The 18,681-nt window shown below is 45.8% G+C and overlaps 1 protein-coding gene across 11 annotated transcripts in view; it reads left to right on the forward strand.

Moving 5' to 3' along the window:
• ATXN1 (ataxin 1) overlaps positions 1-16,399 on the forward strand; it is a 303,257-nt gene extending 286,858 nt beyond the window's left edge. For all 11 annotated transcript variants that reach the window (XM_030552464.1, XM_030552461.1, XM_030552468.1 and 8 more), the window contains one exon: positions 11,683-16,399. In XM_030552464.1, the coding sequence (XP_030408324.1) occupies positions 11,683-12,213 (531 nt within the window). In that variant the 3' untranslated portion in view covers positions 12,214-16,399. The remainder of the gene's footprint in view (positions 1-11,682) is intronic.
• The last annotated feature ends 2,282 nt before the right edge of the window (positions 16,400-18,681 follow it).

The following is an 18,681-nucleotide window of genomic DNA, read 5'->3' on the forward strand; positions in this document are numbered from 1 at the left end:
AATGTTCATTTGGCTGACAGGAAGATACTAGAGTTGTTCTTTGAATAGTGCCACTGTTCGTGCTCTGCTTCAGGTGTGCATGTGCTCTGGTAGCAGTGTCTGTTCTGCTGGCACATGCACCTTACGCATCCTCCTGCCCCATACAGAGGCTATATAGGGCTGGATGGGTGAACCATCCTCAGTTCCTCCTCAACCGTCTTTGGCCAGAGATGTAGTCTAGCATGTGACTGTTTGCTTTGTACCTGTTTCCCTCTTTTTATTAGTGTTTTAGCTTTTTAGTTAGCTCTTAGTAGTAATAGCCTTAGTACCTTATAGTTGGAACATTTGTTCCACCTTTGTTTTCTTTAAATAAATAACAAAAATGTACTATTTATTTTTTTATTTTTATTTTTCCCCTATTGAGGTGTTGGAACAATTTTTCTTCTGTTGGGCATGCTGGGCTACCCGGGATTTAAACAGCGCCTCTCTTGTCAAGAAGTAATCCCTGCTAGTGACGGGCACTCCCACTGCATTTGTTGCTTGGGAGACTCTGCCATTCCTAGCAAGTGTAAAATTTGCTCTTCTTTTAAAGTAAGATCCAGTAAAAACAGGGAAATTAAGTATAGGTTATTAATGATGGAGCCGGCTTTGGACTCAGGTACAGAGAACTTCTCTGCACAGGGACCCTCCATACCTGTCTCATCATTGAGATCACAGTCACCAAGAACTTCCAAGGGGAAGACAGCACAAAAACCCATCTCCAACACTGTGCTTGACTGAGGTACCGATAACCATACCACCAATACTAAGAGCATCCCACTCCAAGCCTTAGAAAGGAGATAAGCCGAGCAAAACATCGGAACTCGGCCCTGAGATGAGTGTTAGTGAGGCTCTGAGTACTTCGGGTATCATGAAGCATGTTAAGACTTCACCTAAGTGCCAACCGGTAAAGGGCTTGGTACCGAAGACTGTTACTACGAAGAGAGCAGCTTCAATGGAATGCTCAGTCTGGTTGGCACTCATGTCTATGCCTTGCACAACAGCCTCTGCAACAATTCTGGTACCACAGGATTTTGAGTACCCAAAAAGACCTTATGGTACCGAATGAGCTTGAGTCTCCACTCCTTGCAAATTCTGGTAGTCTCTCGGTGCCAAGGTTGCATGGGTCACTGACTGCTTATGTTTCTGGGAGACCTGCTTCTCCATTTTCAACTGTCCATGAGGAGAGATTGTGGCCTCCGATACAATATGTGGAGGAGCTGCAATTTATTCCAGGAGATGTATTTCCCCATTGCAGATGCAACAGAGGCAGGACACCAGACCCTTGCCTTCCAACACTTGGGATGACCAGTGTTGGATTCCTCCCCCCATGGATTATGGTCTCCCTCATTGGCCTAACTGGGATCCATGGGCAATGTACTGCCAGCAATTTTGAGGGACCTCAACTCAGTCCCACAGGGAACACAGAAGACCTCATTCTCCAGTACTGTCCACCACTCCTCCACATTCTGAGCTGGAGAAAACCTTTGAGGAGCAAGAGGCAAGGGCAAATAGGAAGGTTATCCCCCTCACAAACATCTCATCATCACTGGATGAGACAGTCATGCCACCAGCGCCATCATTAGCTGATGACTTTAGACAATTCCAAGATCTGATGAAGACCTGCAAATTCTCCTGGAAGAAGTCCAGGATTCCCATCACAAGCTCCTGGATGCATTGCACACCTCTGCCTCAGCATGGGTGACACAGCCAATTAACAAAACCCTCCTGGAGCGAGCCAAGCCCATTTGGCAAACTCCAGCAGTGGCTCTCTTTATATGCAAAAGGACAAATTTAAAAAACCCAAAACCCTATATCCAGGCCAGGAATGCTGATCTTTTATTTTCTCATCCAGCACCAAACTCTTGTGGTGGACTCAGTCAATGGAAGGGGCAGGCAACAATACCCCAAAAGCCGCCCCTTGTGATAAGGAATAGAAATGTCTGGACCTGTTTGGTCAAAGAGCTATTTGTCAGCAACACTTTAGGATAGCTAACCACCAAGAGCTGATGTCAGAATCTGACTACCCGAACTACGAGATGTTGAATGTTTCTATTGATCGTTTACCACAGGAACACTGAGAACAGTTCAGCGCCATAATAAAGGAAGCTTTTGGCAAAAACTGCACTGCAGGCTTCACTCAGGGGAGTGGACACTGCAGCCAGGTATATTTCCGCTGCAGTAGTGATGAGACAAGCTTCCTGGTTTCAGTTGTCTGGGTTCCATGTGAGGTACAATCGACCCTTGAAGATTGACTTTTTGATGGCCAGAAGCTTTTCGCAGATTCCACAGATGACGGGCTTCATACCCTAAAGGACTCAAGAACAACACTTAGGTCTTTAGGGATATGCACACCTGCAAATACAAGGATGTTTAGCAGGTGTCAGTTGACACAAAGATCCCATCCTGCTCAATTTTCCACCTTCCCTAGGCCACCAGGACCGCAGGCTAAGAGGTTAAGGTTGTTTTTTTTGTTTTTTTTTAAATCCCTTTCACCTACCCCAGCTGCTTTATCTCAGTCTTCAACATTGGTCAATCATCAGTTTTGATGGTTTGGTCACGCCCAGACCACTCAATGGCCAGGTTTAATCAGCTGCACAACACAACCTCCCTTCCTCAATTTGGACACCATCTCTCTCTCTCTTTCATCAAGCATGGGAGGCTGTAACATTGGACAGATGTATATTGGAGGCCATTACTTAGAGTTATATTATCCAATTTATATCCATTCTGTCCTTCTAACCTCCTTCTCCATTTCTCTTTAGGGACGCCTCATGAGCAATTGCAGACACACAAGTTCTTCTTCGAGTGATTGCTCATATCCATTCCAGTTAGGTGTGTGCGCTGCGCGTGCACATTCGTCGGAAAACTTTTACCCTAGCAACTCAGTGGGCCGGCAGGTCGCCCCCTAGAGTGGCGCCGTCATGGTGCTCGATATATACCCCTGCCGGCCCACCCGCTCCTCAGTTCCTTCTTACCGCCCGTGTCGGTCGTTGGAACAGTGGAGCGCAGCTTAGCTGACCTCCACTTCCCTAGCTACTCGTAGTTCTCATATATAGTTATGCAGTTTTTTTCTTTGCTAACATAGTTAGTTTAGTAATAGTTAGCGGGGTTCAGAAAGTAGCCCCCTCCATGAACCCGGTGCTGGAGCCCATGCACGGCTCACCGGGTTTTAAAATGGGCTCGGCCTGCCAGAAGCTGATGCCGAAGGGAGATCCACACGACTCCTGTTTGAAGTGCCTCAGGGAATCACACTTGACAGCTGAGTGCCCCATTTGCAAGGCTTTTAAGCCGAGAACAAAAAGGAGCGGGACTTTCACTTACCCCTCCACCTTTGGCGCTGAGCGATGATCAAGCGGCTGGCAGAAGCGCCTCCTCGGCACCGGACCCCGCCGGTACCGCCAAGGCCTTTCGGCACCGGCCGTCGCCGGCACCGAAGTCGACTCGGCACCGCTCCCTTCCTCCGAGGTCGAGAAAGCCTACGATTCCTGCTGGTGCCTGACGGCTCCCCGGCACGCGCCGTGGTTGAGCCCCCTGCTCCTGCTGCTTCCGTGCCACCTGCATCGCAGCCAGAGAGCTCGTCTAAGTCGGATTGCCCGGCACCGACACCTGCTGAGGCACCGATGACATCGGCACCGTCGATCCTGGCCCCACAAGGGCCGTCGAATCCGGTGCCTGACGGCTCCCCGGCACGCGCCGTGGTTGAGCTTATTGCTCCTGCTGCTTCCATGCCGACGGCACCGCAGCCAGAGAGCTCGTCTAGGTCGGATCGCCCGGCACCGACACCTACCGAAGCTCTGACGACCTCGGTACCGTTGATCCCGGTCCCACGAGAGCCGTCGAATCTGGTGCCTGACAGCTCCCCAGTATGCACTGTGGTTGAGCCTGCTGTTCCCTCCACGCCGGAGACATTACCAACGGCGAGGGATCTCATTGCCAGGACAGAGTCGATGCTGCCTGACCCCGGCACCGCCGGTGCGGGTAATACAGTCTCTTCATATGACCGTCCTCTGTCAGCACAGCAGAGCGGCACCGTTCATGATCATGGTCCTGCAGACACTCCAGGTCCTGTCGGCACACCCGACACCACTTGCAGTCCCGGTGCTGTTTTCCTCATCGGTACTGGTCGCACTCGCCGCACCGGTCGGTATCCCGTTCGCCAACCCACTATCGGCATCGTTCCGACTCCTGGCACCGCGACAGGTACCTTGACTCCTGTAGCCTCTCCCCGAGCCTTGAGATCTCGGTCGACCTCCAGGCACCGTTCTGGTTGCAGGTCTGGATCTCGTTCCAGGTACCGGTACGCCTCCTGGTGCCAGTCCCCGGTGCCAAGTTGGGCAAGGTCCGATAGAGTCAGAGACTCTGCCCGTGCCTTCTTTTAGTACCTCCATGGCCATCCAGACACGCATCCGTGTCATCCCACATGCGCAGATCTTATGCTCAGGACCACGATTCTGATACGTTGGCATGGCCAGCAGGCGCCAGCCCCGAAACCGAAGGAGGCTTGGCGAATAAACCTGCTTGGCCGCCAGGTGTACTCTGCAGAGGCCCTGCAGCTCTGGGTAGCAAAGCAACAAGCCTTGCTTAGCTTCTATAATTATAGCACTTGGGTGAAGGTAGTTTAGTTTATGGAGTTTCTCCCTCACAACTCCCGCCAAGAGTTCGCTGCCGTCTTGGAGGACGGGGGAAAAAGGTACCCAGAGCGTCCCTCCAGGCCTCGTTGGACGCAGCAGACTCAGCAGCCAGGACTCTGGCCTTTGGTGTCGCCATGAGGTGCATCTCATGGCTTCAGGTTTCAAACCTCCGGCTAGAGCCGCAGTATGCCATTCAGGATTTACCCTTTGTTGGTAAAGGCCTCTTCGCGGCAAAGACAGCCCCAGGCTGTGAAGCCTGATGGACAATAGGGTCCTAATGCGCTCTCTCAGCATGCATATGCCAGCGACCAAACACAGGCCTTTCTGTCCCCAGCCGCCATACTCTGTGCCTAGCCAGAGACAGGACTTTGGCAAACGGCGAGGCCAAGGTGGTCGCAGACGAACTTCAGGACCCCTAAAGAGCCAAGGTCAAGGTCCCTCGCAATTACCACTGGGACCAAAGACGAACCTTCCAAGGTGCGCCTGAGGGCGGTGTACCAGTCACAGGCCGGGATCCCAATCCCGCTTTCTCCTGGCGTGGCCCCAGTTAATTTCAGATCGCTGGGTCCTGCGCACGGTGGAGCATAGGTACCACCTCTAATTTGTTCCAGCCCTGTCCCCCTTCAGGGACCCCTTTCACGAGCAATTCCTCATACAAGAGGTGCAGACGCCGACTGACGAAAGGGGCAAGGGCGTTTACTCCCGTTATGCCCTAGTCCCCCACTCGAACGGAGGTCTCAGACCTTCCTAGTCCTGCACGGACTCAACCAGTTTAGGATAAGGTTGAAGTTCCGCATGGTATCCTTGGGAACCATTATTCCATCCTTGCCTCCTGGGGGCTACTATGCCGCCCTCGATATGAAGGACGCGTACTTTCGCAACGCCATCTTCCCTCCGCACAGGAGATACCTCCGCTTTCTAGCCAACCGTCAGTACTTCTGGTTTACGGCCATAGTCGCCGCCTACCTTCGCTGATGTCGGATATGCGTTTTTCCGTATCTGGACGATTCGCTTATCCGAGGAGGCTCCAAGACACAAACGACTCAGCACGTGGGCATCGTCACGGTCTTATTCACAGGTCTAGACCTGATGATGACTATAGAGCAATCCACTCTGGTTCCCACACAGAGGTTGGACTTCCTAGGGGCTATCCTGGTCTCCTACCTAGCCGGAGCCTGCTTATCACAACTGCGGTTTTAGGCGATGGCAACAATCATCCGAGGTCTGCAGGCTTTCCCAACGACCTCGGCTCGTACTTGTCTCAGTCTCCTGGGTCCATGGCTGTCCGCAAGTTTGTAACCAAACACGCCAAGCTCCGCCTCCGTCCTCCCCAAGTCCGGCTCACCTCGGCGTACCACCTGGACAGGGAGCCAATGGTCATGGTAGTCACCGTTCCCTCGAGCACCTTAGGCTCCCTAGAGTGGTGGCTAACTCCCTCCCTGGTGTGGGCAGGGATGCGGTTACATCCGCCCCAGCCCTCACTGCCCCTGACGACGGACGCGTCATCTCTCTGCTCGAGTGCTCATGGTCACCTCCGAGCTTAAGGCCTTTGGTCTTCTCGGGAGCTGGCATTCCACATCAATGCCCCAAAAATGAGAGTAGTCCGCCTGGCGTGCCAGGGGTTCCAGCGGCAGCTGCGAGGCCGGGGTATCTCGGTGTTTACAGCCAACACAACGGCCATGTGCTTCATAAATAACCAGGGAGGGACATGGTCCTCCCCCCTTTTGTCAGGAGGCCATCCATTTCCGGGACTTTTGCATGGCCCACTCGATGGAGCTGGTGACGTCCTTTCTCCCAGGCGTTCGGAACGTCTTGGCGCTTTGACTCAGCAGGTCTTTCCTGTCTTACGAGTGATCACTCTGCCCCATGTGAGGCGTTCTGCTTTCCAGAAGTGGAGGTTTCCTCACATAGACCTGTTCGCTCACCGCGAGAGCAGCAAATGCCAGATGTTCTGCTCCTTCCAAGGTCTCTCCTCGGGATCGATCTTGGACGCATTCCTGATGCCATGGAAAGGCCAACTCCTTTATGCCTTCCCACTGTTCCCACTGGTTCATTAGGTCCTGCTCAAACTCCGCAGGGGCAGAGCGCGCATCATCATGATCACTCCAGAGTGGTCCAGGCAGCACTGATATACCACGTTGCTCGGCCTGTCAATATCCAACCCAATTACCCTGCCACCCCACCCAGACCTCATCACTCAGGGCAACGACAGGCTTCGTCACCCGGACCTGCAGCCTCTTCGTCTCATGGTGTGGCTGCTGCGTAACTGAGCCGGGATGACAGGAAGCCTTCCACCTGGTCAACGTACCGGGCCGAGTGGAAGCGTTTCTTCTACAGCTGCAATACGCTCGATCTTGCTCCTACTGAGGTCTCGATCCCCTCTATTTGGCCTGCCTTTGGCCTTCAGTGGCAGGACCTGGCGGTATCATCGCTGAGGGTACACTCGGCAGCCATCTCTACCTTCCAGCCAGGCTAAGGTGGACGTTCCGTGTTCTCACACTCTATGGGTTCGAGGTCCCTCAAGGGCTTGGAGCGCTTGCACCCTCGGGTGCGCCGCCCATCCCCAACCTGGGACCTCAACCTAGTTTTAACCAGACTTATGTCTCCCCCATTCGAGCCGTTCGCGACCGGCCCTCTGCTATACCTGTCTTGGACGACAACTTTCCTCGTAGCTGTTACATCGGCCAGACGGGTCTCCAAGCTCAGAGCTCTTACGGTGGTTCCGCCGTACACTAGGTTTCACAAAGACAAGGTGCAGTTATGACCGCACCTGGCTTTCCTCCCTAAGGTGGTTTCGGCCTTTCATGTTACCCACAGCTCAACGCAATGGGCGCACCCATTGCACTCCCTGGACATCTGTGGAGTGCTCGCATTTATATTGCGCTGACAGAACCATTTCGTAAGGTGCCCCAGCTCTGTCACGGTAGCAGACCAAAGGGAGGGCTTGCTTGTTTTCCTCTCAGAGGATCTCATCTTGGGTGATGGCGTACATCCCCACTTGTTATGATTTGGCTCATATTTCCCCAAGCCACATCACCGTGCATTCTACCAGGGCTCAGGCTTCATCTGCCGCCTTGTTGGCTCGTGTTCCTACCCACGAGATCTGTCGCGCAGCTCCATTGGTCCTCGGTCCATACCTTTGCTTCGCAGTATGCCCTGGTTCAACAGTCAAGAGATGCTGTAGCCTCTGGCTCAGCAGTTTTCATTCTGCCACATTTCACTCCGACCCCACCGCCTACATAAGGCTTGGGATTCACCTAACTGGAATGGATATGAGCAATCACTCGAAGAAGAAAAGACGGTTACTCACCTTTGTAATTGTTGTTCTTCGAGATGTGTTGCTCATATCCATTCCACACCCGCCCTCCTTCCCCACTGTCGGAGTAGCCGGCAAGAAGGAACTGAGGAGCGGGCGGGCCGGCAGGGGTATATATCGAGCACCATGACGGCGCCACTCTAGGGGGCGACCTGCCGGCCCACTGAGTTGCTAGGGTAAAAGTTTTCCGACGAATGGGCACGCGCGGCGCACACACCTAACTGGAATGGATATGAGCAACACATCTCGAAGAACAACAGTTACAAAGGTGAGTAACCGTCTTATCTCATCACTCCTCCTAAGTCTGAGACCCATATAGCCAATTCCACTTCACACAGAGGGAAAGGGTTCTATTCAAGATATTTTCTGATACCCAAGAAAAAAATGAGGGTTGGAGGCTGAGACTAAGTCTTAGGCAATTGAACAAGCATGTCAGATATCTGAAATTCAAGATGGTATCCCTAGCAGCTATAATTCCCTCCCTGAAAGATGCATACTTCCGCATAGCGATTCAGCCATCTAACAAAAGATTTCTTCTTTTCCCTCTCAATCATAATTATTACCAGTACTGGGTCCTACTCTTCAGCCAATTATCCTCCCCAAGGGTGTTTTAGAGTCATAGAGGTCATAGTTGCCTACCTTTGTTGTCTAGGATAGGCTTTCTTTCCCTACCTCAACAATTGGCTCCTCAAGGGTTGGTCATATCAGGAGATATGGTTGACAGTTTGAACAGCACCTTTACTAATCCAAAGTCTAGGCCTGCCGATAAAACTAGAGAAATCCATCTTGACCTCTACACAAAAATTTCTCTTTATAGGAGTGCTTCTAGATTCGATAATAGGCAGAGCTTATCTTCTTCTCGACGAGTTCCCTGCTCAAAAAACACTTATACAAAGAACGTAGCTCATCCCTTAAGTTCCAGCAAGGACATGTCTGCAACTACTGGGACACATGGTATCTTGTGTTTTTGTTACACAAAATGTCAGGTTGCATCTTCAATGTCTCCAGGGGTGGCTCAGGACTGTTCATGTAACCAACAAACACAGTCTAAACAAGCAGGTATCTGTACCCATTAAGGTCCTACAGTCATTCAACTGGTGGATGAATCCATCCAAAATTTTTGCAGTAATCCTGTTCAACCAGAATCCCCCTACAGTCATATTAATATTGGACACTTCCCTCTTGGGATGGGGAACACATTTGGGTCCTCATGTAGTCCAAGGGAAATGGCCACAACAGGAACAGCACTTGCACATCAATCTGTTGAAACTAAGAGTGGTCAGAAATGCTTTCCTCCACTTTCTTCCTCTACTCAAAAGCAAGTCCATCAGTATCATGACAGACAACATATCAATTGTCAGGGCAGATCACATTCCACCTCACTCTGCACTGAAATGATAAATGTGTGGAACTGGTGCATAGCCAATCGGATAGTCATCTCAGCTTCTTACCTTGCAGTTATACAAAACACCATGGCAGATGACCCAAGGAGATAGTTCTCCCTAAATTACAATATTTCTCCCTAAATTATGAATAGAAGTTGGGCTCTTGAGTTCTCAACAAAATATTCTTAGTTTGTGTATTTCCAGAGGTCGACGTTTTTGCCATGGCAGCCAACAAAAAAGGCAGGAAATTCTTTTCCAGAGGGGGGCTCAATTACCAGTCTCTAGGAGTTGCTTTCCTCATTACATGGGCAAAGGGTCTTTTCTATCAGACAAGACCAAGCCAAAGTCATTTTGATTGCACCAATTTGGCCAAGATAGGTTTTTGGTTTCCTTGTTTCATCAAACTCATCTTTTGCCCTCCATGGCAGCTCCCAAATAAACCTTGACTGTTGTCTCACGATGTGGGTCAGTTACTTCACCCCAATCTGAACATCCTGCAACTACAAGTTTTGTTCCTCAATAGACCACATGTTCAGCAGAAGTACAAAAGATACTGTTAGAGGAATCTACTAGACATACCTTCAGAAATGGAGACGATATAACCTTTAGTATAACTGGCACCATCTTTCTCCTATTCAGTCATCTCTTTCCTCAGTCTTGGATTTCCTATTGGAAATGAAATATCCAGGCCTTTCTGTGAGTTCCAGCAAGGTTTGCCTAGCAGCAATAACAGCTTTCCATGTGCCAGTACAAGGTTTCTCAGTATTTGCTCATCTAACTGCAATGAAATTCCAGAAGGACTAATCTATCTTTTTCTGCAAATTAGAGCCCCTACACTACTTTGGGATCGCAACCATCTCATGAAACAACCCCTTGAGCCATTAGCTATGTGCTTGCTGCTACATCTGTCTATGAAGACTGCCTTCTTGGTGACCATCATTTCTTCTTGAAGGGTTAGGGAGATATGGGCTCTAATGGCAGATTCTGTCTTGTTCCCCAAGGAAAAGGTATTTTTATGACTTCATACAAAGTTCTTACCTAAGGTTTCCTCTCAATTTCATGTCAACCAAACTAGTCACCCTCCCTTTTTTCCTAAACCACGTCAGCTTGCTTTTCCTGCACTACATATTAAGTGTTAGCCTTTTTCTTGGACAGGACTAGGCCATTCAGGAAGACCCCAAGACTCTTTTTGTTTCTGCTGCAGATAGCACTAAGGGAATGCCTATCAACACTCAAAGACTTTCTGAACAGATTATTGCCTGCTGTGGCTTTGCTGAGGTTACACCTCCCCTAAAAGTGACTGCGTGCCCTACTAGATCAGTCTATATCAGTAGCTCTACTCAAAGATGTTGCAGTTGCTAAAAATCTCCAACCTGGTCCTCAGTGCACGTGTTTTCTGACCATTGTGCCCTAATTCACACTGCAAGATCAGATGTGGTATTAGGCAGTGCAGTTCTTTCTTCAGTGATGGACCCTTTCCAAAACTCCCACCTCCTTAAAGGGTTACTGCTCGGCAGTCACCTAAAGTGGAGCACCCCCAGGGACACTTACTTGAAGAAGTTACTCACCTGGTGCAGTAACTGGAGTTCTTTCAGAGGTGTCTCCTGATGGGTGCTCTACTACCTGCCCTCCTCCCTCTGCTTCAGAGCTGCCTCTGTGGCTTTACAGTAGAGAAGGAACTGAGGGCAGCTCTCCCACACAGCCCTTAATAGCCTCAGTACTGGGCACGAGGATGTGTAGGGCACATGTACTGGCAGAACAGGCATTATGACCAGAATGCTTCGATCAAAAGCACAGTGGCACATGCACACCTAAAGCAGAGCACCCACAGGGACACACATTTTCAAGAACTTCAGTTAGTGCACAAGGTGAGGGTTAAGGTAAATGTGAATAGCAGGCTATATAAAATACATGCACAGTGAATAAAAGATTAATAAATGGTATCCGAACTGTTTACACCCAAGCTTCATTGCATGTTGTTGAGCAGATGATAAAGATTAGGCTCAAACTCTGTTGTGGTTTTGTGCTATAGATTGGCCAGTGTCAGACGACTTGTTTGTCCTTGTTAAAAGGGCATTAACATTAAGTTTAATGTCCAATGTAGTGACATTACAGGCTAACACAGCTGCTACTCTGAAATCCATCATTATGGATACCGAATAAGCTTTTACAATGCACCTATTTATCAGTCTCTCCAGCTAAAACTAAAGAGCTGACCTTAACTGTATGTGTGCTGAGCACATACTATAATGGATCAATGTTTTCATATTCATGTTCTTTCTCTCTCCCTCCCTCTTTCTCTCTCTGTCGTTTTCTTCTGTTTCTACAGGTCAGCGTTGAAGTCTTGGTTGAATACCCTTTTTTTGTATTTGGACAAGGCTGGTCATCCTGCTGCCCTGAGAGAACCAGCCACCTCTTTGATTTGCCATGTTCCAAACTCTCCGTTGGGGATGTCTGCATATCGCTTACTCTCAAGAATCTGAAGAATGGCTCTATTAAAAAGGGCCAGCCCATGGATTCAGCTAGTATCTTGCTGAAGCACTCAAAGAATGACAGTCTAGCTGGAAGTAGACACAGGTATGTGGAGCAGGAAAATGGTATTAATCAGGGAAGTGCACAGATGTTATCTGAGAATGGTGAACTGAAGTTTCTGGACAAAATAGGATTGCCTGCAGCACCTTTGCTCACCAAAACAGAACCCAGCAAGCCCACGGCAACGAGGAAGAGGAGGTGGTCGGCCCCTGAAACACGGAAACTAGAGAAATCAGAAGAGGAACCACCTTTGACTCTTCCCAAGCCTTCTTTTATTCCTCAGGAGGTTAAAATTTGCATTGAAGGTCGATCTAACGTAGGCAAGTAAAGGCTGTTTGGGGAAAGGAAATTAGGTTATCCCTTGTCATTTTTATCCAGATTACTGTACTGTAGACTAAATAATCCAGTATTTACATGTTATCATCTTATTTTAGGTTTATGTTATAACCTTGTTGTTATAGTTGCAGCTGGTATTATGCAGGAGACAGGTGCATATGTTTTTCCACAAGTGTTTTGTCAGTGACTAGGTTTATTGAGAGCTGCAGAAGGGGCAGTATCTGCTTCACGCACCCTTTGTGGAAATGAATGTGTTGTCATGGCTCCTGTTTTCTGTCACCTAGTGTAGAGCAGACTCCAGGTGTTTTTTTTTCTGTGAGGTGACGAGAAGGGAACTGTAGCAGAGATAAACTGCGCTGCGTGCATTGTGTGTGTTTCAGTCTCAAGGAGGGATTGCAGCTCCTTAGGAATTTCTCTTGCGCCAAGAGAATGCTAAGAACCCAAAACACACACATTATTAAAAAAGGATCAGACAGTCTTTGACACATTTCACAATCAAATCAACTCTTTGTCAAGGCTCTACAGTATATATATTTTCCCCCATGGGGTCCAACTGCACTGAATTTTATTCGTAAAGTGACTGCCATGCAAATGTTTCTTTTCGGCTTGCTAGTGCAGTTCCATTGCCAGAGTGTAACGTTCAGTAAGGTTCTATGCTTGCATTGTTACACTGCTAGTTTTTAATTAATGACATAGCCAGGCTGAGGGAAGCATAAAGTTCATTGAGTCCCCTAGCTAAGGGGAAACTCCTGGTTCTGTGCAGTGTTCGATAAATTGATCAGGTTATGCCATTGACATTTGCTTCCACAAGGTAGACACGTACTGCCCCTTTGAGAGCGCAGACATAAATTGTTTGCATTTAGGTTGCAAATCTTTGTCTTTAACTCTAGTACTGTTTTTAGTTCATGACGATGGACAACTGGTGCCACTTTTTTTCAAAATTCAGTGTGACACAAGGAATTGGACGTTGAAGATGAACATAGAATGTCTTTAAGCACTTAAAATGCTGTTCACGCTTTCTTGTCGAGCATCCTGGTCTAACACTCAATAAGTACTGTATATCACTTTAATCTGTTTGAGGGGAAAAAAAGAAACTATTCAACACTGTTAACTACATATGACTATGTAGAGTTTTCTCACAAGCAAGATGTTGGAAATTTTAATGTGGTTTCAAAGGGATGAATGTGAATTATTGAACTAGTATGTGACAGTCATTGTCCACAAAGGACTACTTAATAGGAGGCACTTTTAAAACTTTAATGCTTGAGAAAGAGTTAAAGGCATATGCGAGCTGACAGATAATAAAAGAATATGAGAGAGGAAAAAGGAAAGAGGAAAAAAATCATTCTTGTCCAGTGTTTTTGAAAAAGATGGACTTTAAAGAATCTTGCAATTTGCACATCTTGAGTTTATCATTTGTGTGGTATTCCTGCAGTTTTTACCTAGTAATGTTGTGGGGCAGGGAGGGGGACTGAGCAAGCATAAACAAATGTAGCAATTATTTACTAACCTGCCTAAGCTGTAGGCCATTTTATAGAGTTATGTTCCTTTTAAAGTTCCTTTTTGGTCTTTCTGCCATATCTGTCGCACAGAACCAGGTCCTAGCAGGACAACTTGGAGAATTTTTCTTCAGATACATTGAGAGAGTTTTCCAGAAAAGACATCTCTATACATAAGCAGGATTTTATTAGAAAAAGAAACTATTATTATTTTTTTATTATTATTATTTGTTGTTATAATGACATTTTCCAGCTGAAATACAATCTTGATTTCAGAGTTTGGTACAAAACAGTAAGAGGGAATGGGGGTTAAGTCTTTTCTGTTCCCAGTAATCTGAAACAAAGGTAGGGCCGGATCCTTAAAGGTGCTGTGCACCTTTGGTTCCTGTCAACAGGAGGTGCAAGTACTAAGCACTTCAGGTGTGAGCTGAAGCCCATTGCATTCAATCCCCTTGGTTTTAGTGGGCTTTGGATTAGGCCCTCCATGATCAAGCCTTTATAGTACTATTACTTTTGTTCTGTAATTGAGTTTGCATCCTTCAAGTACTTTTGAAGAAGCTGTACTAATAGGGAGAAGTAGGCTATAAAAGTTCTTGATTAGAGATACAGTATCTAAAATGAACAAATTCCTTAAAAATCTCATTTTCCCACTCCTAAAATACAGTATTTCCAGCTTCTTTATTTACAAAAAGTCTGAAACCCACCCCACCCCCCAGCTTTTTGGTTCTCTTATTTGTTACTTGAAATTTAGGTCACACCAGAACGAATTGTTTTTTTATACCATTTTCTGCGGTGCACCAAAAACATTTAAATAAGTTTAAAATCGCTTGAAACTTTTCTTGAATTTCCTTGAATTTCATTTACCTCTCGGCAGGCTACCAAACAGCTGAGCAGGTTCATTCTCACGGTCACACTGCTTATCTAGTGCTGTACTTTTTTTTAACGTTTCTGCTCAGAGGACTTGCTTAATCTTCCATATACTCCGCTCAGGGCACTTGCAATTTATTGTTGTTTTGTTTGTTTTGTTTTTTGTTATGTTTTAACCTTTGATGGTAAGAGGAATAGAAAGATGTGGGCAGAATTAGATTTTAGTTCACGTTAGTACCACTATATTCATAATATACATACTCAGAAAATCTGAAATAAAACCACACACACACACATCTTTTTGGCTAATAAAGAAGCAGGGACTCTTAAACTGACTGGATCTATTCTACTAACACTAACAATAAACAAATAAAAAAAGTTTGGAGCAATAGGAATGTATTAGTTCTGTGCTGGTATTTCAGATTTAGGAATTCTGAAATAATTGGTTCCTTCCAAGCAATTGTCCCTTTTTGTGCTTTTGCTTTTTTAGGATGTGCAATACTTTATGTGCCAACGTAGACTCACCCACGTGGTAGTAGCTAGATCTCACACCCTCTTCCACTTTCACCTTTTTGTTTTCTTTCACTGTTTTCTCTACCCCCCTCTTCCCAAAATAAAAGTGTTTAGGGCCTTATATCTCCCTTGATTGGGGGCACAGAATCAGTATGTAGTTAACAGGTATGGCGCACATGGATCGATGGCCCTGGATGGTCCATATTCTTTCAAATGCAAGTCCCTGTTCTCCACAATATAAAGAAGAAGATCCAGAAAAAGACTTAGTGGATGTTCCCTCCCACAAAAAAAAGGATTTTTAAAGAGGGGGGGAAGAATTTTGTGAATGTGAGGGACCTGTAAATGGCAAACAGTTCAGTCATGAGTAAATAACATCGCCTCTTACATGAGTGAAAGCAGCCTTCTACAGCATTATCAGTGTCATTTTCTCTTCAATCTATGCCTGTATCTGTTACTTTATATATATAATATACCTATACTTTACATGCACGTGTATATGAATGTTACCATCTGTTTGATGTACAATGTGGGTGAAATTCACCCCTGTGCAAAAAGCCAACACAAAGCCTATACACCACTTATGTTACTAACGGGTGCATTAACTTGCTATTGGCTCTCTGTACAGGAGTAAATCTCACTCCTAAAGGGACAGAAAGAGCTGACTACTTTCAGTTGGATGAATCTGGTTTACCTGGTGGCATCTGGAGTTTGGCTCCAGTTGCAATGAACTGGCAGGCCCATGACCCTTCAGTCACATGAGTAAATCCTTAATCCAGTGGGATGAGTTGCCCCGTTGATAGTTCAAAGGAGTAAGGGTATGCCTGCTCTCCAGCAGCATTGTTACAGCTCTGCCATACTGTAGTGTACACACTTCCTACCTAGACCGAAGGGGGGTTTCCGTCAGTGTCGTGACTCCACTTCTCTGTCATGTAGGGCTCAGTGGAAGAATTCTAGCCACATCTACACTGGGGATTAGGTCGACCTAACTGTGGTGCTCAGGGTATGAAATTTTTCACAGCCCTGAGCAACATTGCTAGGTCAATCTAATTTTTAAGTGTAGATGTGGCTAGAATTCTTGTGGCTTGAGGTGCAGAGTGAAAACAACAATCACAGGCATAGAAATATTTAGGTGAGTTCAGTGTAAAAGGATTAGTTATGTGCCTCTGTACAGTGTCCACTTTGCAATATTAACTGACAAGTCTTTTTTTTTTTTTTTTTTTTTTTTTTTTTTTTTGTACCAGACCTGTTTAGTTTACAATGAAATGCATACAATCACCAAGAAATTTAGTCAGGGCAAAAGAAAAAAATAAACAAGAACCTCTTTATAGAGATTTCTAAAAAAACCAATCTATCTCTCTCTATATAATGACTGTTCCTTATAGTGTTTAACTTAGGCATCTTTTTCAGTTTGTCTGGGCCACATCATGGGGAATTTGGAGTTTGATGTCACTTACCTCAAGTCCTTTAGTTGAAACCCAAATTGGATTTTTGTTTGAACTATTTAATGATTTTGTACATTGTTGTTGTGAGGTTTGGAGGAGGATTTTTTTTAATGTATGCGGGGGGGTGTCTGTTTTTTTAACCCTGTTGTCACTTCATTAAACCGTTTTTCTGTCATTTTCTCAGCACCAGGAAGTGACATCACTGCTCGTTTCCCTAAAGCAAGGAACATTTAGAAACCTTTCACACCTCTTACTCAGGGATGGGGCTGGCGTATGTGTGGTACACTGATGTGACCAGAAGCAGCACTTTTACTGCTCTGGAGTAGGGATGTACAATTTCAAGGACAAGTTTGGATTTCCTGCATCTCGTGGATTAACTTTGTAGATATCACATAAATTGCAATACAAAGCAGCAGATTCAAAGTGAACTGTAGCTGTTTGTTACCATGAGACTCTTTTGTTGCATAGAGATTAATTTTACCTAAGTATGTTGCCAGTATTAAAGAAAACGATGAAATTCTGTTAATGCATGTGACTACTAAAATGAGGGAAAAAAAAGTTTCAGGGAGAACAAATCTTAACTATTTAAAAAACACTAATAGTGTTATTTCACTAGCATTCACTAGGGTTCGTTGTATGTAATGCCATGGGCAGAAGGCCACAGTTCTGCAAATACTTATGCGCGTGCTTAACTTTAAGTATCCGATTAGGTCTATGGAAGGCAGGGGGACTATACATGTTAATGTTAACTACATGGATAAGTGTTTACAGAAATTAGTGGCTCAATCATTCAGAGCCAGATTCTGATCTAAGTTACGTTTGGAGTAACTATTGACATCAGTGGAGTTAATCCAGACTTGCACGGGTGTAACTGAGATGAGAATCTGACCTCTTGTCACTTCTGTTATGAAGCATACTCAAAAATGGGAAAGTGCAACCTGCACTCTTCTAAAATAATTTCCACTTCTTCCCTTCCTGTGACTGCGGACAGAACCAGACAACAGCAGAGTCCAATCTGTGGACTTACCCAGTCTTGATGTGAAAAGCAAAGGACTTTTAGCAGAGTGTGGTCAGTGCTTTTCTTTTCATGGCTTTTTTTTTCCCCAATCCCCCAAATCCTGAAATAAAAGTCCATCCACAAACATAGAGGTGTATGTGTATGTAGACATGTGCATGCACGCACACGTGCGCGCGCACACACACACACACACAAAGTAAATGACTATATTCAGTTGATTTTGTATCCTTTTCAAGGACAGTGTTGTGTTTTCCATTGATAAGGAAATTCCAAACAAGTTGCACACCTCTACTCCAGAGTTAATTTCTTTTACATAGACGACCTCGCTTCAGATGTGTTACCTTACTGATAGGATCTTTTCTTGTAGCACTATACCTTGTGGGAATATTTTTTTGATGTAAACCTAATTTGAGAAGCTTACAAAAAAAAACTTTTTGGAAGCGCTCACATTGAGGAGTACAGGTAATGTTTTAAAAAATTGCACAATAGAAAAATGAATGTTGGAATGATTCATTCAGTGTTTGAAAAAGAGATGGATCTGTTGAAACAGTGTGTTTCATACCTTGTTTGTGTAAAAAAAAAAAAAAATTTTTTAAAGTACAAAAGCAGAGAAAGGTTGAAAGTTACATGTTTTTTGTATATAGAAGCTGTCACATTTAGATGATCTGATTTGTATTGGCTCTGGACAGAAACAATTATATACTTAAAAGGCTCTTAAAAGAACAACCATGCTCAATCTTCTGTCCATATCACATAAATCCCAATGTGGGGGAAGGGGGGAATGCTTCACACTGTTTGTTCCTGCGCTGAAAATATATCTTAAAGCACCCTGCATAGTTTAGATTCTGAAGCCATTGTAACTTCTTTACTCCCTCTGGGATGCTGTTCTACATTTTCAGCACTTCCTGTTCCAATCAACCCAAAGACTATAACTTGAACAAGAAGTGTTTATAACAAGGGATCCTCGCTTACTAGTAAATAAGAGTAATATCCAACAAGACATGGCCTTTTGTGTACACACACCCTCCCACCTCATTTAAACAGGGGGTAAAGACATGAATTTCAGTTTTTCCAGATGTACTCTGAGCTTGGACAGGTTTTTTCTCATTTGATTTAGAGAT

Source organism: Gopherus evgoodei, chromosome 2 (genome assembly GCF_007399415.2).
Source record: "Gopherus evgoodei ecotype Sinaloan lineage chromosome 2, rGopEvg1_v1.p, whole genome shotgun sequence".
Lineage (NCBI taxonomy): Eukaryota > Metazoa > Chordata > Testudines > Testudinidae > Gopherus > Gopherus evgoodei.